The 26,268-nt window shown below is 37.0% G+C and overlaps 1 protein-coding gene across 1 annotated transcript in view; it reads left to right on the forward strand.

The window, feature by feature from the left end:
- The window catches only part of DIAPH2 (diaphanous related formin 2), a 924,369-nt gene that overhangs the window by 387,463 nt on the left and 510,638 nt on the right, over positions 1-26,268 (forward strand). Inside the window, 2 exon segments of the mRNA XM_032619577.1 lie at positions 19,420-19,521; positions 21,366-21,460. Of these exon segments, the coding sequence (XP_032475468.1) occupies positions 19,420-19,521; positions 21,366-21,460 (197 nt within the window).

Consider the following 26,268-nt stretch of genomic DNA (forward strand, 5'->3'; position numbering starts at 1 on the left):
ATTTCTGTTCTTTATATTAAACCAGGCTTTTCCTTTATCATCTTTAGAGATGGAATTTGGGATGTCTGGTATGCTTACTTGTAACTTTACAGAACCCCTTTTCTTTCTGTAGCTCACTGGGTTAGAGAGCATGTAGTGCAGTATTTGAGAGTGATTGGTGGAGGCCATTGAATGGGAATTAGCATTTAGGAAGGTTCCTATTAAGAGCTAGTCACTTTGCTTCATGTTTTACATATGTTAGTTCACACGCTACGGGAGGCACCTTGCTGTGGTGGAAGGAATATGAACTGGAAAGCTCTACTGATGTGGGTTTGAAATCCAGATTTATTACTTGTTGGATGGACAAAGTTACTTCACTGCTCTGAGCCTAGGTTTTTTTGTAGTAAAAACAGAATATTTACCTTGAAGAGTTATTATGATTTAAGGGATAGAGATATATAACCTAAGGCACTCATTAGATAGGAAATAATAGAATAATCAATATCATTAATAATAGCGGATATTAGAAAGGAAATTAAATGTTTGATTTTAATTCTATCATGAATTAAATAATTCATGCATGGCATACAGAGAAATGGGAAGGTATAGGCAATCACTCTTTTTTTTTTTTTTTTTTTGGTGGTACGCGGGCCTCTCACCACTGTGGCCTCTCCTGCTGCAGAGCACAGGCTCCGGACGTGCAGGCCCAGCAGCCACGGCCCATGGGCCCAGCCGCTCCGCGGCATGCGGGATCCTCCCGGACCGGGGCACAAACCCGTGTCCCCCACATCGGCAGGCGGACTCTCAACCACTGCGCCACCAGGGAAGCCCCAGCAATCACTTTTTAAATAAAACTTTAAAATGTTAATTTGGCAAGCATGTTGGATATCGTAGGTTTGTTAAGGTCAGTGACTGTTTCATGGAACTCTTTCCCTTCCTAGTGTAACATCTTGCCCCCTACTAGGAACTTAACTATTTCTTTAATTGTATCACACTGAAATTGTTTGAGGTAGCATGATTTTGTAACTACATTGGCCCAGCAAATTTTATTCTTTCATTTGAATATTTTCTGTTAATATGACTATACATGCAGTCAGTAAGTCGAGAAAGCCACCTGCTTTCTTGTTGGTAGGCCACCTAGCTAGTCCATCTGGACTTGGTGTAGAGGGCAGCTTTAAAAACTACCATTAGGTCTGCATATTGTCAGATTTCACACCTTCAGGACACCGTTGGTAACTGGGTGATAGCCAGTTTATTTCCTTCAACTAATGTTGTAGATAAACACTTCATATTTTAGTTTAGCCCTGCTATGACAGAATTACAGTGTTCTAATCTTCATCAGCACTTTGTGATCCAGAAACTTTGTATTTCAATAAAAATGTCAGAGGCTGCAGGTTCTGGAGAATTTACCATTTGAACATACCAATTTTGTTCATTTGTTGACTCAGATAGATGGAGTTGTATTTCTTCGCCGTAGATGTTGACAGGACCTCATGGGCCTTTGCTGTATAAACATTTAGTTCTCTAAACAATAATTTCCAATCTAGTTCTGGTGGTACTGCTAAATACTACTTTTCTCTTACTATGACCCTGGAAAATGCTCTTTCATCATCAGTAAAAAGAGGGTGGGGTACTTGCTTACTGTCAATGTGGACTTTCTTTTCCTGCTTGATTTCATTAGTAAGCAATTTCAGGAAGCTTTGGGCCATTGTATCACTTTGTTTCATTCCATTATAGATATTGATGCAACATGGATCACTGAACAGTATAATCTCTTTTGCACAGTTTCTATTGATCTTGTCCAGTAAATCATTGTATGCTGGGTTTGTTCTGAAATCATTTTGGGCGTAAAAACTGTTCTTGAGTTTGACAATCAGGTACCTTCTTGTAATAGGCAAACTTATGCCAAGCTGGGATTCAGTCATTTTGTTTCTGTCTCCTTCATACTATAGATGGTTATTTTTCCTAACTTCACACGTGAGTGGTCTTTACGCCATTTCCCTTCACTTCTTCCCTGCATCCTGTAATATGGCTTCTGTTGTCATTGCTCTCTTGAAATTGCTCTATATGGTCTGAAATGGACTATTTTCTTCTGGTCTTTTTTTCAGGACTTAGTCTATGCTTGACCTTCTTGCTATGTTTGACACTGTTGATTATTTTTTCTTATTGAAACATTTTCCTTTCTCACTGTGGGGGCAATGTGGTCTCCTGTTTCTCACAGTTTTGCTTGTTCTTTTTGTCCTCTTAATTGGCTGTTCGTCTCTGTGTCCACGACTTCAGGCATCATCCCCAGGGTCTAATCTTCTGTCTTGGATTCTTTCTCACTAACTGTTCAATCTCTGCTTAGGCTTCAGTTATATCTTGAAGACAAGATTGTCAAGTTTGCATTTCTCTTCCTGCACCCTCATCATTTTCCACTCTCATATTTCACATGTTTTATTCACATAGTATTTCTTGAGTATCATTTTCTAGATACCATGGGAGGTGGAATGGATGTGGGAGACAAATTTGTACCAAACCTGTTGTCTTCCCTCACAAAGTTGTGAGTTTGTAACTTAGGGAAGGCAAAAAGATGCATACATGAGCCTTAGTTAAGTAGGACAACATATGGAAGTACCTTATCAGTGATGTAGGAGGCAAACCATGTAGTGATAATTGGAGGTTTCATAGAGAAAGTGACACTTTATTTGGGTCTTAATGGATAGATATAGGTTTGACAGCACAGATGTGAAGGGAGGTGAGCTCAAATTATTTTTTTTTAATTTATTTATTTATTTTTGGATGTGTTGGGTCTTCATTTCTGTGCGAGGGCTTTCTCTAGTTGCGGCGAGCGGGGGCCACTCTTCATCGCGGTGCGTGGGCCTCTCACTGTCGTGGCCTCTCTTGTTGCGGAGCACAGGCTCCAGACACGCAGGCTCAGTAGTTGTGGCTCACGGGCCTAGTCGCTCCGCAGCATGTGGAATCTTTCCAGACCAGGGCTCGAACTCGTGTCCCCTGCATTGGCAGGCAGATTCTCAACCACTGCACCACCAGGGAAGCCCTCAAATTATTTTGCAGTCCTTTGGGAGTCCTGTCATATTCTTCTGACCGTAGGTAGACTTGTCCTAGGTAGACAATACGCAAAATATTGCTTAAAATTGGAACCTGTAATCTTTTCATCTATATTAGACACCCAGAATAACAGTATGCACAATAACTCGTCATACCCGTAATATATTTAAAATACATATGTATTAGAGGCAGAACTTCAAGGGTAATTTTAAAGAAGTATAACTGTTTAGCTTTCTATATTTACTTAGTCCTATTGTATCTTGTATGCCTTGGCTTTTAAATATACTACACCAGATATCAGATGTAATCTCTGACCTTTTAATTGTCTTTTCAGATTTATCTCCATGAGCTCTGAGTGGAAAGCTAGATATATTAGCTCTTCTTTCATTCCTCTTCATGGATTGTCACACCCAACTTTGGAGTTTATGTTTTTTTCACCTGATATTTTAGAACCATTTTCCAGGAAGAAATAGGAGTCTTATCATTTCTTACTAGCCAATTTGAAGCTTTTAATTTGATTACACTTATTTTTTTTAATTAATTAATTTTATTTATTTTTGGCTGCATTGGGTCTTCGTTGCTGCGAGCGGGCTTTCTCTAGTTGCGGTGAGCGGGGGCTACTCCTCGTTGCGATGCGCAGGCTTCTCATTGTGGTGGCTTCTCTTGTTGCAGAGCCCAGGCTTTAGGCGTGTAGGCTTCAGTAGTTGTGGCACGTGGGCTCAGTAGTTGCAGCATGCAGGCTCAGTAATTGTGGCTCGCAGGCTGTAAAGCACAGGCTCAGTAGCTGTGGCGCACGGGCTTAGTTGCTCCGCGGCATGTGGGATCTTCCCGGACCAGGGCTCGAACCCATGTGCCCTACATCAGCAGGCGGATTCTTTACCACTGCACAACCAGGGAAGTCACTGATTATATTTCTTTATGACACCTCTGTTCCAAATTTTATGTATTGACTTCCTGCTCCCTCTCTGTAGTTATGCCCAGTGCTTAAGTTCACATTCAAAGTATTCCAGGCTGAAAGCAGAGGCACACTTTGGTGGCAGCCATGAGTAAGGCCACAATGAACCCCTGCAGTGATGGGACTGAAGTGGCTGGGGTGAAGTAAAGGCCAGCCTAATGGCGAGCACAGCAGGTTTGAAATAGTTTGCTAGGAAAAAGAGTCAGCAGGTTGCTGTCCTCATCCAGTCAAATTTATTTGCTGTCTGTGACTATTAGCAGCTGCTTCTTACCTGGGTTATTACTTTCTCTTTTATGTTTCAGGTAAAACCTTCAATTCAAGGGATTTCTGAGGGTTTTTTTTTTACACATAATGTAGATTTCATTCTAATCTTTATGAGATGTGTTTGACTTTATATGGTGATAGCTGTATCTGAATTCTACAGATTTCAGAGAATTTGGGAAACAGTGCAGTGAGGATGCAATGTATTGATACACTGAGTTTTGCTTTGCTCTGAGAGTTAGTATTTAATCTTAAACATTGCTTTTATCTTATATATGCCTCTATAAACAATACAGGAACTTAGGCTCAAAAACTAATAAAAGGTACACAGAAGGCAATTACCAATTATTCTACAATAAACTATTAGGCTTATATTCTTGTTTTATACTGTATCTTTTTTAGTTATGTTAAAAATGCTCTACAGCACTGAATATGGTATTATTAAAAGATAGTTCTCACAGGAGACAGAGTTTCTTATAGCTGGACCCTCATCCAACAACTTTTTTTTAAGTTCTTAAAAGCTTACAACCCAAACTGTTTCTGGCATTTGGTAGAATAAAGTACCTCATGGAAGGTCATTGTTAAACAGAAGCCACCTAACTATGATCTATTTAGTGATGTGCACACTCACACATAGACGCCAGTTATGGCTATCAATGCCTCAATATTAAACTAAATGCATCTATGGAATAGATTTCATAGAAGTTGATTTAATTTATTTTGATGAATAGCTTACATGCTGAACTCAGGTTATCATTATTCTCATTGTTTATAGGTGATATCAACATGCTACTAGCTAGGAACATAACTGAAGTTGACCTTGGCATAAAATAGAGTACTTTCTTTAGGGATTATGTACTTTCACTAGAGTTTGGTTCTTGAGATCTATTGGTCTAAGGCATACAGTCTTTAAAATGGCTACCTGGTGTGCAAAAGCAATGAAACCAAGCTCCAGTGTGCTTGCTTCAGTATCATTTTGTTGAGCTCAGCTGTGGATTTTGGTTAGACTGAATTTTCCCTTTTTTGAAAACTCTAGTTTTCATAGAATAAAATATTTTAACTCTCCCTATTTTGCATATTCCAAGCTTTACCTGCTCTGGTTGTTCTCGGTGACGTGATAAAAAAGGAGCATGTTTACATCAAACAACGATGAATCTGTCTTCAACTATCTTCCACTTTCCTTTCAACAACAAATCATTGTTTTTTCCTTTCTCTTCTAGCATGGTGATAACTGCATCTATAAAAGGGAAGGGAGGCCCTGGTATCTAATATTAATTTTAGTATTATCTATTAATTTATCATGTATATACACATTTTAAATTAATGTGCAAAATGCATTCTTATTTACTCTTAAAACTTCTATGTACTTCTGTGTACTTAGAGTGATAGATTATAGCAAGCAACATATGGCAAGATCCTTGCTCTCAGGGAATATATCTAGTTGATAATTGATTTAAAAATAGGGACTTCCCTGGCAGTCCAGTGGTCAAGACTCCATGCTTCCAGTACAGGGGGTGTGGGTTCGATCCCTGGTCGGGGAACTAAGATCCCACATGCCGCGTGGCGTGGCCAAAAAATATAAAAATAAAAGTAAAGAGTGTGCCATGAGGATCATTCACTTTCTTTTAAAATCTCATCAGTTGTCACTACTGTGTACCCAGCTGTTGAGCAAGTGTTGCCTTCAGTGTTAGATTCTGAGCTGTAGAAGAAATTACAAACAGGACTTCCATAGGTTACTGTTGATGATATTTGCAGTTTTCAATTTGGGGATTATTGAGCTATTACAGAGTGTTGTATTATATGCCAAAGAGAAGTTGTTCTAAACCTTGTTGATATCCAGAATTACCTGGGGAGTTGTTAAGAGATACAGGTCCTGAGGCCCTACGTACAGAGATCTTGACATTTTGATTCTGTAATTATGGGTGTGTTCCAATCCAGATTATAAGTAGATGAGAGAGTAGGGAAGGACAAGGAGATGGGGTCAAGCATTCGACATTCTTGATAGTATAACAGGATGATAGGTAGGGATAGAAGAGGGTTATGAATCTGTTTGTCTTAAGAACAGGATAACTCTAAGCTTTTTCAGATTTTGTTTTGAACATGTCTTTCCAACATTTCCAGAGTAATCTCACATATTGCTTACTACTTTGAAATAGAAAGTCACCAACAAACCAAACTTGACTTAAAAAAAAAGAAAGAAATGAAAAGTTCAGATACCCCTCTCCTACACATGCTTCGATTGCCTTCAACAAAATACACTGATGTGGTTTCTGAACTAAAGAAAATTACTGCTGAAAGATAAAATTGAAACCAGTTGGAATCCAAAAGGGGAAAACAGAGACGATGTAACTGTGGTTGTTTCCCATTGAGCTCAGCCAGTAACAAACCAAATTGAGATACTCAGTAATATTTTTATGTACATAAAGTAAGAAAACTGTATTATATGAAATTCAAAGTTCTGATTTATGTGTGTTTTTTTATAGAACTTGGATTTCATCTTTTCATAAACCAGTATATCCCAAGTGAAACATTACCAAACATTTTAGCTCCTTATGAGTTCTCATTCTCCCCAGATATTGATGGGATGGTAGAAGCTAATTTTATAATTTTATTAAGGCTAATTTGTTTTTATGGTCATTTTACGTGTAGACATATGATGAAATCATATGAGAATATACAGAGAATAAATAAGAGACAGTTATGGTCTGTGATTAAATCGTTGATCCCCGTAAGGTTGACACACTTAAAAAAACATCAGGAGTATAAATGTGTTTGATTACGTGAACGCTATTTGAAAAACAAAATTATCAATCAACAGTTACAGTAAGGCACTTCTAGGTGCTATTTTGCAGGGAAGAGGTTGAACATTTACTCACATTTTCAAAAGTTGAAGTAAGAATAAGTTGACCTCAGTTACAAAAGGAAGGGGATGAGGGACTAGATACTTACTGAGCACTTATTATGTCAAGTATTGACTATCTAGCCCTATCCGGGACTGCCACTTACACAATTCCTAGAATTTGCCTCAACTGCTTTTCAAAGGTTCTCTTGGTTCATGCCAGAAGTCTGTGGGGGTGGCGGTGATCACACTTCGTCAGCTAATGTTCTTTGGTTTGGGCTTCCTCATCAAGCCTGTGCCTCTTATGAGTATATTTCTCCAGTCCGCACAACCATTTTTTAAAAATCTGGTGACTTCTCTGAGTCCTTGGGTCCCTGATATAATCTCTAAGCCTCTCACTCTAGTTCTTCATAAGTTACACAGAAATCAGTTCCTCCAGCTACCTAGTTGCTTCCCTAGAAGTAACTAATGTAATAAATGTCTTGTAAATCTTCCCGGAAACATTTACGTATATACCGGCAAATACATATCAATATTTTTTCCTCTGTTTTCCCCATAAATGGTAGCATGTGCTGTACAGTCTTGTATACCTTGTTTGTTTCATTTAACGATATTTGTGAAGATCATTCCATAAAGAGCTTCCTTGGTCATGGATATAGCAGCAGAGTAGTCCTTTGAGTGGGACACATGATGGTTTAATCAGGCAATCTTCTATTGATGAGCTTTTGGGTCATTTCAAACCTTTTGCTGTTAAAAACAATGCCCAGTGATTTCCCTGGCGGTCCAGTGGTTGAGACTCCGTGCTTCCACTGCAAGGGGCACTGCAGGTTTGATCCCCAGTCCAGGAACTAGGATCCCACATGCTGCGTGGTGCGGCCAAAACCCCCCTCCAAAAAAAACAAACAATGCCCAGTGTACCATAGTTTATTGAATCTGTCTCCAATTGATAAAAAATTGTAATCTTTTGCTAGTAACAATACTGGAATACATAACCTTAGACATAAATCATTGTGCACAAATGTGAATATATATGGATTATTCCAAAATATATATATATGGATAAATTCCAAATAATTGGAGGGCCTGTTCTTTTCCAGGCACAGATTTAGGTGCTAGCATGTAACAGTGCACAAAACAGTCACAAATACCTTTTTTAAATGGAGCTGACATCAAAGTGGAAGGAGCAGACAATAAATAAAGAAGACATGTATTATGTCAGATGGTGATAACTGCTATAGAGAAAAATGAAGCAGGCAAAGGGGGAAAGGAGTGCCAAGAGGGAGGAGTTATGATTTTGAAGCACATCATCAGGAAAGATCTCTGTGAGAAAGTGACATTGACCAAAGATCTGAAAGAAGTGAGGGAAGATCTGGGGATGATATAACCTCGAGTGCAAAGGCTCTGCTGTGGGAGTTGGTCTGGTATATTTGAAGAACAACAAGGAAGCTAGTGTGGCTGGAGGAGAAGGAATGAGAGGAAAGTAGTAGAAGCTGAGGTCACAGTAGCTAAGGAGAGGACATGGAATATAAAGTAAGACCTTCTAACTTATGGTTACCAAAGGGGAAATGTGGGGCGGGGGATAAAGTAAGAATTTGGGATTAACATATAGACACTACTATATATAAAATAGATAATCAACAACACCTACTGTATAGCACAGGGAACTCTACTCAATATTCTGTAATAAATTATGTGGGAAAAGAATCTGAAAAAGAATGGATCTATGTATATGTTTAACTGAATCACTTTACTGTACACCTGATACTTACACAACATTGTAAATCAACTATATTCCAATATAAAATTAAAAAATTAAATTTAATAAAAAACAAAGCAAGGCATTCTAGGCTACTGTAAAGACTTTGGTTTTTACTCTGAATGAGACAGAAAACCATAGGGGGTTTCTGAACAGTGGAATAAAATGAATTGACAGGATATAGTGAAGAAGGGCAAAGATAGGATGGAGACGGCTAATCAGTTTACTGCAATAACCTAGGCTAGAAGTTACGGTGGCTTGAAACCCTTGGGTAGGAAGTGGAGGTGATCAGAAGTGATCAAATGCTGGATTTGCTGAAGAGTGGGATGTGGCCTGTGAAAGAAAAGAGTCAGTGATGATTCCACCTTTTTTTTGCTTGAACAATTGGAATTAAGTTGCCATTTGTCGAGAAAAAGACTAAAGCAGATTTGGGAGTCAGACAAGGAGTTTGGTTTGGGATGTGCTAAATTAGAGACAATTATTGGGCAACCAAGTGGAAATATCCAGGAGATTAGAAGTTTCTTTTTAGGATACATAGTCTCCCAGTTTCTGTCGTTTGAATAAGTCCCTGGTGGGATCTAGAACACTGACGTTCTTCTAGACATGCTCAGGTATACTTGAAACCCAGACTGAAAAATCCTACATTGTCAAGTTGAGGCTCTGGCTCCAACTCTCTCAGGGTGTTATTTTGCTCACTCTTGCTCAACAAGGTTAATTGCCTTCTGCGTTAAACTGAATTGTGTGCAGGACTTGTACCAGTCTGAGATGGACCACATTAAGAAAGAAAAACCTGGATATGATGAATGCCCAAACTGTATTCTCAGCAAGAAATGCCCTATTAGCCCAGTGGCACTGGGTTTTAGCATCATAATTCCTAACTGTGGTGTTTTCTCAATACTCCTCTTTGTTTGACACACTTAGCTCTTGGGGTTTCTTGCTGGACGTACTGATTTGTGACAAGAAATTAGGAAATTTGACAGAACAGGAGGTCCTCTGAGTGTATGAGATGGCCAGAAAACATCAGTCCCTATGTAGCAAAGCCAGAGCCAAGCTGCGGGTAAAGGGATTAACTAGAGCTTGAGTCAGGTACTCACAGAGATTAAAGGTTAACAGGAAGAACTCCCACCACCTCATTTGTCAAGTACCAGGTTGAGGTAAAAACCATACTTGAGTTTTGGCATTTAAATGATCATTTCAAATGAGGGAAACTCTCCCTAAAACCTCTAAGCTAACTTTATTTGTCCTTCCTAAAATATCCATTACCTGCTTAGCTATTGAGGCCCAATTGAAGATATACAACATTAGCTATGCACGTTGTTAAACATAGTGTTCTGGTGACATTTAGCAGTGTTCAGGAATTGGTTTAATGAACAGGTGTACAAGTATATTAGTTATGCAGATGTTAATTTGCAGTAACATGTGCTGCCTGATTTGGGGGTTTCTTGTCTAAAACACAACCAGTAAGATTTGCTCCTTAATTTGGAAATCATTACAAAGTATGTGTGTGTGATTCCCACCATTAGAACCATTAGTCTTGTGCAGTGTGCTCTAAACTTCGAGAACACTCCTGGTAATGCCGTTCCTATGGCTTCAGGTACTGTGCAGGTGTCAGGATGAAATCTACCTTTCTGTGGGATGCTGTAGTTAGTGCACAGCTGTAGGCAATGTGGAGAGGGGAAGCTTCACAGCTGCAATATGAGGCTCTTGTAAGAGGAGACAGAGAAGCAATTTCCCAGTGCATATTACAGCAGCCTTTCCTCCCAAGGTTTGGTAAACAAATGTGTTACTCCTCACAAAATGGATTCACAGACAATCGAAAATAAAATTGTACTTGCTTTCCAAACTGACTAATCTTGACCAGTATTTTTTTTTTATATCATTCTCTTCTCTATTGTTTCTGATTCCTGCTTATACTTGGTACTTGGGATTGCTGAGGCTAACTAACAGTCTGTAAACTGTAAAAAAGGATGGACATATTTAAGTATCAATCTAGCCATATTTTTATTTTTATGTTGAAAAGAAAGGTTCTTTGCACAGGCCAATATAGCAAACATCCATGCAGCAGCCTCCCAGAATTAACAAATGCTAATAACATTTAGTCTTATTTACTACAGATCTTTGCTTTGTAAGAAATAAAACATTAAAGTTGAGGTTTTAAGGGTTCTGCTTATTCTGGTATCACTTTCCTCCTCCAAGACAAACACCATCATTAATCTGCTGAGTATCTATTCTATGTTTTTATAATTTTTCTTTATATATATATGTGTGTGTGTGTGTGTGTGTATGCGTGCGTGCATGCATGTGTGCATGTATATATATACTCATCTACAAATAATACAGAAGATTATTTGTGTTTTATTTTTAATTTAGATGAATGCTAATATACTGCATTCACCATTTTCCACCACTTTTATTTTTCCATTCAGCATTGTATTTGGGATCTCTTCTTGTTGAAATATTTAGTTGTAGCACTGTCACTGTAAATGCTGGGTTGTATTCCGTTATATTAATATACCACAATTTATTTACCCATTTCATAACCCCTGGCATGTGGGTTGTTTCCAATTTTTGTACTGCTATAAACGCATGTCTACAGTGAACATCCTTGTCTCCTTGATCGTTTGACCTGTAAGTGGAAGGATTGGGGTATACTCAGGGTAAGCAGACCTTAAATATATTTGGCATTAACAAATGTTTATTTTAAGGTTGTCCTGATTTTTATTGCTACTGTTGGCACAATCAAATCCTTATTTCTCCACCTTGTCATCCATACTTGGTATTGTGAGACTTTTTTTGTGATTTCCAATTTGATGAGTGTGAAATGGTGTTTCCTTGGTTGTTTTCATTTGCATTTCCCTGATTTACTGATGAGGTTGAGCATCCTTTTATTACTTGCTATACGACCTTGGGCAAATGACTCAATTTTTCTCTTCCTTAGTTTCCTCCTTTGTAAAATGACATTGGTAATACCTATCGTATAAGGTGATATAAAAATTAAATTAGTTAATTCCAGGCACAGTGCAGATATTTAATAAAAGTTGATTTTGGTGAGGGTTGTGATGTTTGTGGTTGTAGTTACTACTACTTCTAGTACTACTACCACTATTATTATTGTTTTAGTTATTACCATTAGTACACTTACCTCTTTAGTGTGTATGCAGATACATATACATGTATATATACGTGTGTGTATATATATGTATATATACGTATATAAGCCTTTGTGCATTTTTCAGTTGTGTTTGTTTAATATTTCCAGAAATGCAAAGATAAAGATGATTTGAAGAAAGTGGAAGATAACAATTAAATGAAAAAATCGTTGCAGCTATCATACAGAAAGCATAGTAGATTTTCCCTGCCTGCCATTGTCATAGTTGCACTCATTTGAACAATTGTTAATTGAAGCTAAAATAACAGCTGTTTCAACTAATACATGAAAAGTTATTTCCATATAGTTAGAATCACTTCTGGAATTGTATGCAGGTGAACAAAATATGTACATATGTCAGGAAGTCACAATTATTTTATTTGTATGATATATCTGAAATGACAGTTGGGCATTGTTGAATATGCGTGCATATATGTATGTATGAAGCTATATAAATTTTCAATGTGGCTTGGAACACTACTATTATTAGCTTTATTTACCCTGGCTTTGTATATAGTGCACTTAATAGGAGGTATCATATTTTACTTTTCCATATATTCCTTCTTTTAAAAAATATTTCTTTTCTTTTCTTTTCTTTATTTTTTTGGCTGTGTTGGGTCTTAGTTGCAGCACACTGGATCTTCGTTGAGGCATGCAGGATCTTTTTTTTTTTTGTTCCGGCGTGCGGGCTTCTCTCTAGTTGTAGCGTGTGGGTTTTCTCTCTCTAGTTGTGGCGCACAGGCTCCAGGGCACATGGGATCTGTAGTTTGAGGCACGCAGCCTCTGTGGTTGAGGCGCTCAAGCTCAGTAGTTGCGGCACATGGGCTTAGTTGCCCCATGGCATGTGGGATCTTAGTTCCCCAGCCAGGGATTGAACCTGTGTCCCCTTCATTGGAAGACGGATTCTCTACCACTGGACCACCAGGGAAGTTCTCATATATTCCTTATTCTATGATGTAACACATCAGTTGATGCTGATTTGAAGATAACAATATTATCTAATATGGAACTATGGCTTCCAATAACAAAAGGGAGATTTGCTGAGTGCTATGCAGGTATTCGTTCAAGCTATATTATTATGGATAAGGAAATTATAATTGTTATATACCTTTTGGAGATACTTCCACAATTAGTAATTTTCCTATGACCACTTACTAAAGACATGTGAGTAGACATTTAAGTCTTGTGTACCATTATATGCTCATGCTAGGCTAACGCATAGTAGGTGTTCAACAAGTATTTGCTGGATGAATGAGTGAATGAATGAATAGTATTGATGCCAACTTTAGGAATCAGTCTTTCTCACAGGAATTTTGAGATAATTTAGTTATAAAAATTTTATTATGATTTATGGCAGTTATCACCATGTAAATCATTCAGTGTTACCCATTTATATTATCTTAATATTTGCTACAAATTACGAGCATCTTGACACATATTCTATGTATCCACTGGGATAGTGGAAATTAATAGGGGATTCCTGAACATTGCCTAAATTAGATTGGGGAAAGAATGTAACCATGTTTACTTTACTTATGCTGATGATCATCCCTCAGCTGTAAAGGAATAAATGTATAGTACAACTGCATGTAAAAATCCATGTATTACAGGAAATATAAGAATACTCAGTGGGCCTTTTATGTCAGATAATTAGTATCTTGATGTTAACATATCTTTAATAATAATACAAATGCCTTATTATTACATCATTATCTTCCTACAGACAGTATTTTATAATGTTTCATCATTATTCAGTCGATTAGCATTGCCAATTTAAGCACGCAAATTAATTTAATCCATCGGTTTTAAGCCCAGTGGCTGTATGGGTTTTCATTTGTACAGGGAGAGATCACATACGACTGGAGGCCTCATTGTGAACCTGAGGATCATAGGGCCATTGATGCTAAAATCAATTTTTGAAGTTTTTGTATTGAGAATTAAAAAACATCTCTAGTCTCATTCAAGTAATTTGAAATAATTATAGAATCACTATAATTTACTTTGTTTTAAAATAAATTTAAGTTTTATTTTATTGTTGTTATAAACACATTTAACATGAGAGCTACCCCCATAACAAATTTTTAAGTACACAATACAGTATTGTTAACTGTAAGGCTCAGTGTTATACCACAGATCTGTAGAACTTATTTAACTTGTATAACACACTGAACAGTAATGCCCCATATCCCTCTCCCTCCAGCTCCTGGCAGCCACCATTCTACACTGTTTCTATGAGTGTGACATTTTAGATGCCTCATATAAGTGTAATCATTGCAGTATTTGCCCTTTTGTGATTTGCTTATTTCACTTAGCATAATGTTCTCCAGGTTCATCCATGGTGTTGCATATGGCAGGATTTCCTTCTTTATTGATTTATTTATTTTTCTGTGTACCCTAGGATGGTGATTTTCTTTCTTTTTTTTAAATTAATTTTTATTGGAGTATAGTTGCTTTACAATGTTGTGTTAGTTTCTACTGTACAGCCAAGTGAATCAGCTATACATATACATATATCCCCTCTTTTTTGGATTTCCTTCCCATTTAGGTCACCACAGAGCATTGAGTAGAGTTCCTTGAGCTATATAGTAGGTTCTCATTAGTTATCTATTTTATACATAGTATCAATAGTGTATATATGTCAGGGACTTCCCTGGTGGTCCAGTGGTTAAGAATCCACCTCCCAATGCAGGGGATGTGGGTTTGATCCCTGGTAGGGGAACTAGGATCCCACATGCCATGGGGCAACTAAGCCCACATGCTGCAACTACTGAGCCTGTGCGCCACAACTAGAGAGCCCTTGTGCCACAGCTACAGAGCCCACATGCTCTGGAGCCCGTGCCCCACAACTGGAGAGCTCACACGCCACAACTACTGACCCTGCATGCTCTGAAGCCCGAGCACTGCAATGAAAAGCCCACGTAGTACAATGAAAGATCCCATGTTGCACAACTAAGATCCAATGCAGCCAAAAAAAAAAAAAAATACTGTATATATGTCAAACCCAATCTCCCAATTCATCCCACTCTCCTTCCCCCTTGGTATCCATACATTTGTTCTCTACGTTTGTTCTCTACATCTGTGTCTCTGTTTCTGCCTTGCAAACCGGTTCATCTGTACCATTTTTCTAGATTCCACATACATGCATTAATATATGATATTTGTTTTTCTCTTTCTGACTTACTTCACTCTGTATGACAGTCTCCAGGTCCATCCACATCTCTACAAATGACTCAATTTTGTTCATTTTTATAGCTGAGTTATATTCCATTGTATATATGTACACATCTTCTTTATCTATTTCTCTGTTGATGGACATTTAAGTTGCTTCCATGTTTTGGCTATTGTAAATAGTGCTGCAGTGAACATTGGGATGCATGCATCTTTTTGAATTATGGTTTTCTCTGGGTATATGCCCAGTCGTGGGGTTGCTGGGTCATATGTTAGTTTCAAGGAACCTACATACTGTTCTCCACAGTGGCTGTATCAATTTACATTCCCACCAACAGTGCAAGATGGTTCTCTTTTCTCCACACCTTCTCCAGCATTTATTGTTTGTAGATTTTTTTTGATGACAGCCATTCTGACCAGTGTGAAGTGATACCTCATAGTTTTGATTTGTATTTCTCTAATAATTAGTGATGTTGAGCATCTTTTCATGTGTTTGCTGGCCATCTGTATGTCTTCTTTGGAGAAATGTCTATTTAGGTCTTCCACAAATTTTTTGATTGGGCTGTTTGTTTTTTTGATATTGAGCTGCATGAGCTGCTTGTATATTTTGGAGATTAATCCTTTGTCCGTTACTTCGTTTGCAAGTATTTTCTCCCATTCTGAGGGTTGTCTTTTTGTTTTGTTTATGGTTTCCTTTGCTGGGCAAAAGCTTTTAAGCTTCATTAGGTCCCATTTGTTTATTTTTGTTTTTGTTTTTATTTTCATTACTCTAGGAGGTGGGTCAAAAAAGATCTTGCTGCAATTTATGTCAAAGAGTGTTCTGCCTATGTTTTCCTCTAAGAGTTTGATGGTGTCTGGCCTTACATTTAGCTCTTTAATCCATTTTGAGTTTATTTTTGTGTATGGTGTTAGGGAGTGTTCTAATTTCATTCTTTTACATGTAGTTATGCAGTGTTCCCAACACCACTTATTGAAGAGGCTGTCTTTTCTCCATTGTATATTCTTGCCTCCTTTGTCATAGATTAGGTGACCATAGGTGCATGGGTTTATCTCTGGGCTTTCTATCCTGTTCCATTGGTCTATATTTCTGTTTTTGTGGCAGTACCATACAGTCTTGAATACTGTAGCTTTGTAGTATAATCTGAAGTCTGGGAACCTGATTCCTCCAGCTCGGTTTTTCTTTCTCAAGATTGCTTTGGCTATTCGGAAGATTTCCTTCTTTTTGAAAGCTAAATAATATTCCATTATATGTATATACAACACTTTCTTTATTCATTCATCCTTTGATGGACATTTAGATTGTTTCCATATCTTGGCTATTGTGAATAATGCTGCAGTAAGCATAGGCATACAGATAACTCTTCAAGATTTGAATTTCAATTCTTTTAGATATATACCCAGAAGTGGGATTGCTGGATTGTATAGTAGTTCTATTTTAATTATTTGAGGAATCTCCATACTGTTTTTCCTAGTGGCCCTAGTGGCTATACCATTTTACATTCCTACCAATAGTGTACAAGGGTTCCAATTTCTCAGTATTCTCACCAGCACTTATCTTTTTTTTTTAAAATAATAGCCATCTTAACAGGTGTGAGGTGATATCTCATTGTGGTTTTGATTTGCATTTCCTTTGTGATTAGCAGTGTTGAACATCTTTTCATAGGCCTGTTGGCCATTCCGTATGTCTTCCTTGGAGAGATATCTATTTGAGTTTTAACTGAGTTATGGGATTATCCGTTTTTTTAAATTAAGTTATGGAATGTTTAAGTTTTGTAAGTATTAGAAACATATATGAAATAAAAGCATCTTAGGAAAAGTGGCATTTTCTAGTCGTTATGAGAGCATGAACTTTTTAATATAGGAAAGCTTCAATACTATATAGTTAAGTTTCATACATCATTGCCTCTCTTCAAATTCTATATTTATCTAAGCCTGTGGTTGTGATTGCTAAGGAATGCTTTTAAAGACAAGAAAGCCAAAGGTGATAATAGCCACTGGTCAGTATCTACTGATCCTGGTGAAAACATTATTGTTTCTGAAAGCCTGTTTAGTTAAGGAGTTATTTTAAACTAGCTTTACTCTAATGATTCTCAGAACAGCAGGGCCCACTCATGGAATTCTTACCATTCCTTGAGCCTGAGATAAAACCAAATTGTATAATACAAGGAAAATATACTAGGATTCAAAAAACAAAACTGTGAACTCAAGATATTTAAGAGATCTAATCTTAATTTTAAACAGTCTGTTCATGTGAAAAGGGGAGAGGTTGAAATATACTTTTAAAAAAAGCAAAACTATGAAGTCATACAAAATGAGCATTGTATATTCCTGGTTTAGTCAGGAGTCTGTTAGTTTGCAGGATAATCTTAATATGTCTTTCATACTATAGCATTTTCATTGTATATGTACTTTGTTAATTAGTCTCCCATAGTGGGATTTAAGGCATATTGAAAGATTAGGACAGTTTTCTTGACTAATCTGTTTGACTACGACACATTTCTGAATGATACTAGAAGTAATTTCAATAAAATTCAGATAATTTTTTTATTGACAAAAGGACTGACTCTTTGACTGTTATTTCTTTATATAGAGTTTTGTTAAGCTGGGAGTGGCTTGAAAATTAGGATAAATTAAAATGCTGATTATTTTATTGGAGAGACACTGTAGTCTTAGATCCTTTGGGGGAACACTTGTGATGGTTTTAAAAGAATATCTTAAAAGTCATTTTTCTTCCAGTTGACCAATAACTCTCTTATCTTGTGTAAACATGGCAAACTACTTGGCACTCCCATAAGATCATGATTGTTAAGTGTAATTACCTAGCCTGATTGGACTCTCCATCACTTTAGATTGGTCATACTTGTAGAGCTTAGCACTAACTGTTAGGAATTTAGTTATTCAGGTAATTATTTTTTTCTGTGATTTTTGTAGTAAGTTCATTTAATTTTCATATATTTTGCACCAGTAAAACAAAGGGGGGATGTCTTAATGGACCCACAATATTTTGATGCCTTCTAGAAAGTTTTCCAGATGCTCACACCTGTAAACACATAGCTTAGCAAAAAATCTACTGTGGTCGTGGGTTACTTTTCCTCTCAAGAAGATCAGTAACTTATTTGTGATCTCCTTAACAAAGATCAGATAAATACTGGTTGCCTCAAAATGACATTATATTTTTTAAAAGTAATAAAGACAGCATGATGATGGCCATGTGATTTAGTGATGAAATTTAGCAGCAAGAGTTTGGGCCCAAGAGCATATCATTCGACTTGACTGAAAAATGTTGGCTTTACTTTTCTCATATTTTTTCCCATTACCTACAACCCTGTTTTTATATTAGAAGAGGTAAACTGCCAACACAGGAATATAGTGGTAGCTGTAGAATTTCTGTGTAGGAGGGGTTTAGGGATTTGACATAAATCTTCATTTTCTTAGCAGACAGGATGTTGTTTTTCAATTTGGTTTGGGGGATGGCTTGTTTGGAGGGAGGGCTGGTGGAAGTGATGGGGGTCTAAAGCCCTTCCTTGGCACTGTCACTCCTCACGGTTTCAGGACATTTTAACTGTTTGGAACTCAAGGGTTACCTTCTGAATATAGCATAAGGAAGCAAAGAGCTTTCTTTGCTTTCTTAGAGAAAGCAAAGAGCACTAAAAAATGGTGAGGGAGACAAAGGGAACTTACTGAAAAGACCATGTCTTTGAGGTTTATTAATTATGGGTATGCAAATAGGTGCTAACTGTTGTATAACTTGCAAATGTTTCATGTCTATTCTTCAAAGCAGTCCCAGCAGGAGTTTTTATATGGCAACCTGTTTAGCAGTTAAAGTTACCTTAGATATTTTTAAAGCAATTTCACTGAATTAAAGACCTGCCTAAATTTTAGCATATTTTAGGATAAATGCACATCTGCCTTTTTCCTCAATTAGTCCAAATTAGGGAGATTTTTCTATATATTTAATTCCATTACTGCTGTAGGAACCTGGTTAAGGAGTAATTAATGCTGCACATTAGGTAAGAAGCAGAAATTGAATTTTGGTTCTATTTGGCTTATCTTTTCTGCTTAAGTGCTGATATTTAATTTGTAGGGAAACCTCTAAACAGGTCTATATTTTTATGTTTATCCTCTTCCTTGAACTAATGAAATAAACCCATTTATTGATTTGGGCATGAGCTTTATTAATGTAGTTAATATGCCTTACTAATGTGATTCTGTGTATTTGGATTAGCACTGTTATTATTTATGAATCAACATTTTTCTTTCAGTTCAAAAGAATGCAGAAGCTTTTGAAGAAAAGAAGACCCTGCCTACAAAGAAGAAAGTGAAAGAGTTGAGAATTTTGGATCCCAAAACAGCCCAGAATCTTTGTATGTGATTATTTTCTCAGTAGGGAGTGGTGGTGATGGTGGTGGTGAGGGGTTGTTGGATGTATTTAAAACAAAGTTATAACTTCTTTGAACAGGTATATTTAGCACCTACTAGGAACAAAATTCTGTGTAAACATGATTTAGGCTGCCTTTTTGTCATTCAGCCATAATAGAGACTACCATAATTTAGCCTTGGCTAGGCCAGGTGAAATTTATGAATAATAAAGCTTTGGAAAGTAATGATAATTCAGCATTGTTAGAGGCCACAGTGAGAGGAAAGGCAGAGTTGAAAAGAGTGTTATATATTTTTTTTCCTTCTGCCTAGGCCTGGGAGTGATAGTTTTAGAGTATTCACTAGTCACATTGGGCAAATCCTTTTACTACTATTTGCTTTATATTTGAAGGAATTGTGATGTGAGCTAGTTGTTAACCACTGTACTTTAAAACTGGTTAGTGAACCTTAAAGCCTTTAACAAAGCAGTCAACCATTAAATACGCTTTTCCTAAAGTAGCTGGACAGTTAAACCCATCTTCATTTACACAGGTCCTAAGTTTTTCTTGACATAGTCTCCACTCTGTATTAAATTCAGCATTTGTGTGTGTGTGTGTGTGTGAGTGACCACAGTATGCTGTGTTTATATTCTGAGGATACTAAAACACTATGTATGAGAAATTTCAGCACATCAAGCATTTCTAAATATGCAGAGAAATACCTTGGGAGTTTATTTTGTGAAGGAGTGTGCTATAGAGAATCAGATTAAAGTAAACAACTCGTCATTCTCATTTTTGTGTCAGTAGGAATGTTGCTGTCAGAAAAGCAGTCTCCTAATAGCTGTTTTGCCTGTGTACATTGCTTACCCGACAGTCCTTTTTTTTTATAAAGTGGATGTTCAGTACTTTAAAAAAAAAAGAAACATAGTATGATCTTAATTGCTAGTTGATATCTGTCAACATTATTTATTTGGACTATGGAGGTCTCATTTGGTGTTTATGTCTAGGTAATCATTTGCCTGGACAGGGGAGGATGCTTTTTCTTTAGGTACCAGGGAAGGCATATAGACCTCTCCATGAAAAAAAAAAAAATTCTTAGGAATATATTTATGTTCTGGTGGTAAGAACACATGTATGTTCTTTAAAAAGTATGTTCAGTGGAGGTTAAAGTGGAATGTATTGTTGAATAATGCTTTCTGAGTCAGTGTAAGCTTTTCTAGGTATAATTTGTTGAATTATTCCCATATGGCATAATATATATGCATTTAAGAAAAAGTTGACAAGGGAAATCGTTGATTCAACATAAAAGCAACTAATAGCACACCTCATGAATGTCATCAGGGATGCAGAGAACATTGAGGATTCAGACACTTTAATTTTTTCTTATGTGGGAGAACTGCAAAGTAGATTGATATGGTTTTCTTAGTATCGGGTTACTTTACTGTCATTCTTGAGAAGTGCTGTATTGGATGCATCTGACAATCTCCATGGTAAATTCTACGTTGAATTAAAAGGCCTACTTGAGATAAAATTTCTAACTTTTCATGGGTTATTTTGTATTAGCTTCATCTAAAATGCATAAGCATGTAGTCATCAGTGCTGTTAGTAGTTTTATCTTATATATAAATACGCATGAGCTGTAAACATTAGACCCTGAGCTAATAGGCCATTTTGCCTAGACGAGTAGTATAGTCCATCAAATGGAAGCTACTTTTGTTTGCTCATAATTCTGTAGAGTAATATTAGTGACAGGAATTTCATATTTTGAGTCTATGAAATGGGAATCAGGTATTTATTAGGACTTTAAAATTGGGATGCTGCTCTCTTTTTAATAAAATCAATTTTTATTTTAGCTATCTTCCTAGGATCATATCGTATGCCATATGAAGATATAAAAAACATCATTCTGGAGGTTAATGAAGACATGTTGAGTGAGGCCTTAATTCAGGTAACTTGCATATTTTGCTTTTAAATCTCATTTTCACAGATATTTCTAGATTGCTGTCCTTTCAATGGAGTTGTGTGAAAATGTTCTTCTATGTTTGGATAATAGAATTAGGAATATCTAGCTGTGTGGACAGTAAGAGGACTCAGATGATCTAGGTTCTAGGTATGTGTCTGCCATTTATTAGATATGTGTCCTTTTAAATTTAATTCTGTGCACATGTAGACGCATCATCCTCTGTACATAAAATTGCATCTATTTCATCATCACCATGACACTTTTAAGTAGATATTGTTATTACCATTGTATGGACGTAAAAGTGTACAGGCCAAGAGGTTAAAATAGCTTCCTCAGGATCAATGGGTGAATGGTAAAATTATCCCTTGTTAAGCACTTAACGTGCTGGGGATTGTGCTCTTTATATATTTTATCTCATTGAATCCTGCAACAGTCCTATGAGATAAGTACTATTATCCTCATTTACACATCAGGAAACTGAGGCTTAGAGAGATTGCCCACTGTCACCTAGCTGGTAAGTGGCAGAGTAGTAGAGCTGAGACTCAGAACAAAGCCTATCAAGACTCTAAAGCCACTGCTCTTTTTATTCTATTATTCTGCCTCCTATGGGCAAACTGTGTCAGTTTGCTAAAGCCCTATCTTCTCATCTGACATTACTGGGTCACTGTGAGGATTACACCAAATAAACTGCTTGGTAGAATAAAGCACTCTATTAGATCTAATTCTTAGAATTCTTCATATGTTTGACCCAGTCTGGTTTAATTTTTGGAAGGAAGAACTGCAAGATATTTCATGGATGGGCATAGTCATTGCAGGTTTTTTGTTGTTTGTTTTTGAGCCACGTGGCTTGCTTTGATTTTAAGAAGATTGAGTAGTTTATGCTGTAGCAATTTTGTTATACCTCCCTTAGACTGTCTCTAAATCTCAGAGCACCATTGTCTGCCATTTGAGCAGGCTGTGTCTATATAGAAGTTTCTCCATTGTGTAGTGTAGGCTTGCATTACAGTTTACCCTGTAGGACTAAGAGTTAATGAGTTTATGTAGGCTCTTTATTATAATGACACAACTTTATTAACCTCAACAAAAGTTACACTGTGCTAAGAAATTCCCTTGTGGAAAAGTTTTTTGAAAAATGTGTTTTCTTTGTCCAGCTAGCCAGGTCCAGAGTTCTCTGAGTTGAAATGGAGAGCTGATCACATTTGTCCTGCCTGCCTTAGTCCCGTGATTCTCTGCACAGTAGTCAGAATGAGCAAGTTAAGAAGCCTAAATGTGACTTAGTTCTTCCTCTTTTTATCCAGTTGGACAGTTTCATTTTAAAGTACAAAAAGACAAACAAACATCTGACTCCTATTCAGTAGTTGAAGCTTTCTAGTCTTTTCTGTATAAGCAGATTTTAGTAAAAGAGAACCATATTTTGAAGAATTAATCAATGTAGGCATTTATTTTGCCCATTAAAACTGTAGCTTTTCCTTCACATGCCTTAGTAAATAAAAAAGAATGTAAATATGCAGAATGCTACTGTGATACTTATTTACCAGTAACATTAAAAACATTTATCATTTTTTAAGTCATGTTTTCAGCTCTTTAGGGAATGTAAGAAACAGAAGGAGTCTCACTTATGAATGGCCCTCTAATATGCAACAAGCTTTAAAAATGTATGTATAGAAATGTATTACGTGGGATTTTTTTTTTTTTCTGTTTCACTTAATTTTGTAGCATAAACGATACATATTTGTTTCTCTCTTTAAATTGCCTGGTCCAGTTGGGAGGAAGGAATTGCTTTCAATTTGGAGAAGGCAGTAAATTATGTCTAAATTACTGAATTCAGTTGGTTTAATCTTATCCACTATGCAGTCAAAAGGACTGCTTGTGAAATCACATTATTATGCTAAATCTCGGAAGGTGAGTGAAGGAGAACCACAAAGTGTAGATCCTGCCAGGTTCCTTCTGCGAGTGTTATACCCATTGCTTCCATGCATTTCCTGTTTGCTGGGGGTGGGTTAACCTTTTTCTGTCTCATCTCTTCCTCTTTTCTAGACATCCATTCCCTTTTCTAAGCCTGTATCTTTCTCTTTTTCACATCTCTGTGTGTTTTATCACTTGCATCCTTTGCCCCAACAATTTTGTGCTTTCCTTTTGTTTAAAGCAGGCCACTGAAGACTTTTTTCCAAGCTGTCTTGCCTTCCTCCTCGATGCCAGATACTCTAAAATTTCTTCTCATTCCTTACCCTGCTCAATCAAAACTCATTTTCTTACTTCTGCTTGTAGGAGAAAACAATTTAACATGTAATTTAATAGTATGCGTGATTGGAATTGTGCTGCTTGGGTACAAGGCACAAATTGTGAATAACTCATCTGAGTTATGAAAGTTAATATTGCGTTTATGCAGACAAATCCAATGTCTGAGTATCTTCTAGTAAGGAGGAAGGTCCTGGGTAGAAACAGTCATTTGATTTTCAAGTACCCAAAGGAGACTGCTTCCCTCAGGCCAGAGAAAAGACTAGATCACCACTGCCTTTCTCCCTCCCATCCTAGAAAGGGTTTGCTTCAGTGATGCAAAAGTAACATCAATTTGCCATTCAAAGGAGCTGTTTACCATTTATGACTAATTACCATGTAGCACATTGATAATGCATAGCATTAAATATGTATCATCAGATTAACTTTGTTGTAAGTTCTATTTGATTACAGTGCTAAACTCCATCCATGCATAATCATAGTTTGTTGCTCATGTGGCATGGTTGTCTCCCCATAACAACAAAAACAACAAAAAACAATTAAGGACACATTGCTTCCCAGAGACTTGAATTAACACCAGTATGGGTCAATAAGCTCTTTCCTGCCAGACAACTAATAGATTTTGGTTATTTGTCAGGATAAATCCTTTACTAACAAAACAAAAACAAACCCCCAAATGTTAATTTAATCAGCAAAAGAGAGCCCCAAATTTAAGGTTATTAATAAAAATATTAATGTCTCCTTTATTTCAAAATATCTAAATTGAAGCTAGAAGTCAAATTCACTATATGGAAGAAGTTGAAAAGTCCTAAAATACTTACAAGAACACATAGAAACACTTAAAAAGTACACCATATCCTGAGATTGTTGAGGAGCTTCTAATATATGCAATTATGAGTTAGTTACAAATAATGTATACTAAATTTAGGTGATTCTTGGAGTTATTATTTCAGCTTTGAAAATCTGCTTTAGTGTAATTTAATTTGATCTACTGAGAGAAAACTCTAAGACCAGTGTTTTTAGGACATCAGTGGTAAAAATGAAATATTTGTAGGCACATTTACATATAGAACATTGACCAAAAGAAAAAGAAATTAGCAGTTTTAAAAAAGTGATTCAAGTGTTGAAGGAAAAATAACAGTATATTCTATTTTAGAACATCAGTGCATGCAAATGATTCTTAAATGCTGAGGAAATTCATGTTGGTAGGGAGATTATGGTCATATTCACAAAGCCTAAGCAGAAAAAAGATGATTAACATAGAAGGCAGTATAAAATTGCTGCAGAATCATTACAAAGATATGTAAAAAGCAGGGGTTTTTAACCAGGGGTCCAAAGGCCCCTGGGAGACCCATGGAGAGAATTCAGGGGCTCCTGAACTTAGATGTGAAAAATACGGCTTCTTTATTTTCTTTACCTGCTAACTAATATTTAGTATTTCATCTGATTAACAATATAGGCAACAGACCAAAGTAGTATTAACAGTACCTCTAACTTTGTCACTAATAGAAATAATAAATGTTTTCGTATCACATTAAATTTGTGGCAGATATCTTGAAATATTGTTTATAGTCATTACTACTTCAAAATTACACTAGTTATTAAAGCTGCCACTAGATCTTATTTTTTAATGCTTTAATCAAGAAGCACATCTATTATTATATCACAATTTATTTTCTTAAATATCTTGATAACCATTTCAATATAATTGGTTTCTTTTGTAATTTTATGTATTTTACTTTATTCTGAGAAGGGATCCGTAAGCTGGTGTTAAAGAGTTCATGGCAAAAACAAAGAGGATAGAAACTAGTCCAGAAAAGTTTGCCAATCGAGATGGCAGACCAAGAAGTACAACATTAGAAGGGTGAGAGGATCAGCTACATTCTGACCACATTGGCCCTCTCCAGACTGGCACAGCACTGCACCGAGAGGGCCCCCTGGGCCTATAGTTTCTCCACTGGAAAAAGAGAGCCCTAGGTGGACATCTAGCTCCCCCAGCATTGTGGGACGCTTCCCAGAAGGACCATTTGGGCCACACTGCATAGAGATAATGGGGGAATCTCTGTGGGGCTCAACCACTGGAGATCAGATAGAGGTGGAGAAGTTGAGGTGGGGCTTACAGCAACAGCACTTAGATCTTGGCAGACTGCATTTCTGCTTGTAGCAGTGCCCAAGCAGAGATCCCAGCCAGTGGCTCTGCCCATCTTCGGAGCCAAACTGGTGGCCCCATCTGGCTAGAGAGTTCGGTGGACAGTTCTGCCTGATTTAGGTGCCTGGTCAATGGGCTGTGCTAGCCATGCAGCTTGTTGTGCTGTCCTGCCTGGGCTGGAAAGCAGATTTGCAGCCCTGTGTAACTGCTGAGCATAGCCTCTAGTCTTACCTGTCCAAGTAGCCTAGCCTGAGAACCCAGGCCACTGTGGAACCCATGCTATAGCCCTGCTTGGTCAGAGAGCCAAGCAAGCAGCCTTGCCCAACTGTTAAGCATACTCTTTGGCTCCACATAACCAGGGAGCTTGAAGAGTGACCCTGGATAGTCTCAGAGCCCAATCTACAGT

Source organism: Phocoena sinus, chromosome X (assembly GCF_008692025.1).
Source record: "Phocoena sinus isolate mPhoSin1 chromosome X, mPhoSin1.pri, whole genome shotgun sequence".
In the NCBI taxonomy this organism is placed as follows: Eukaryota; Metazoa; Chordata; class Mammalia; order Artiodactyla; family Phocoenidae; genus Phocoena; species Phocoena sinus.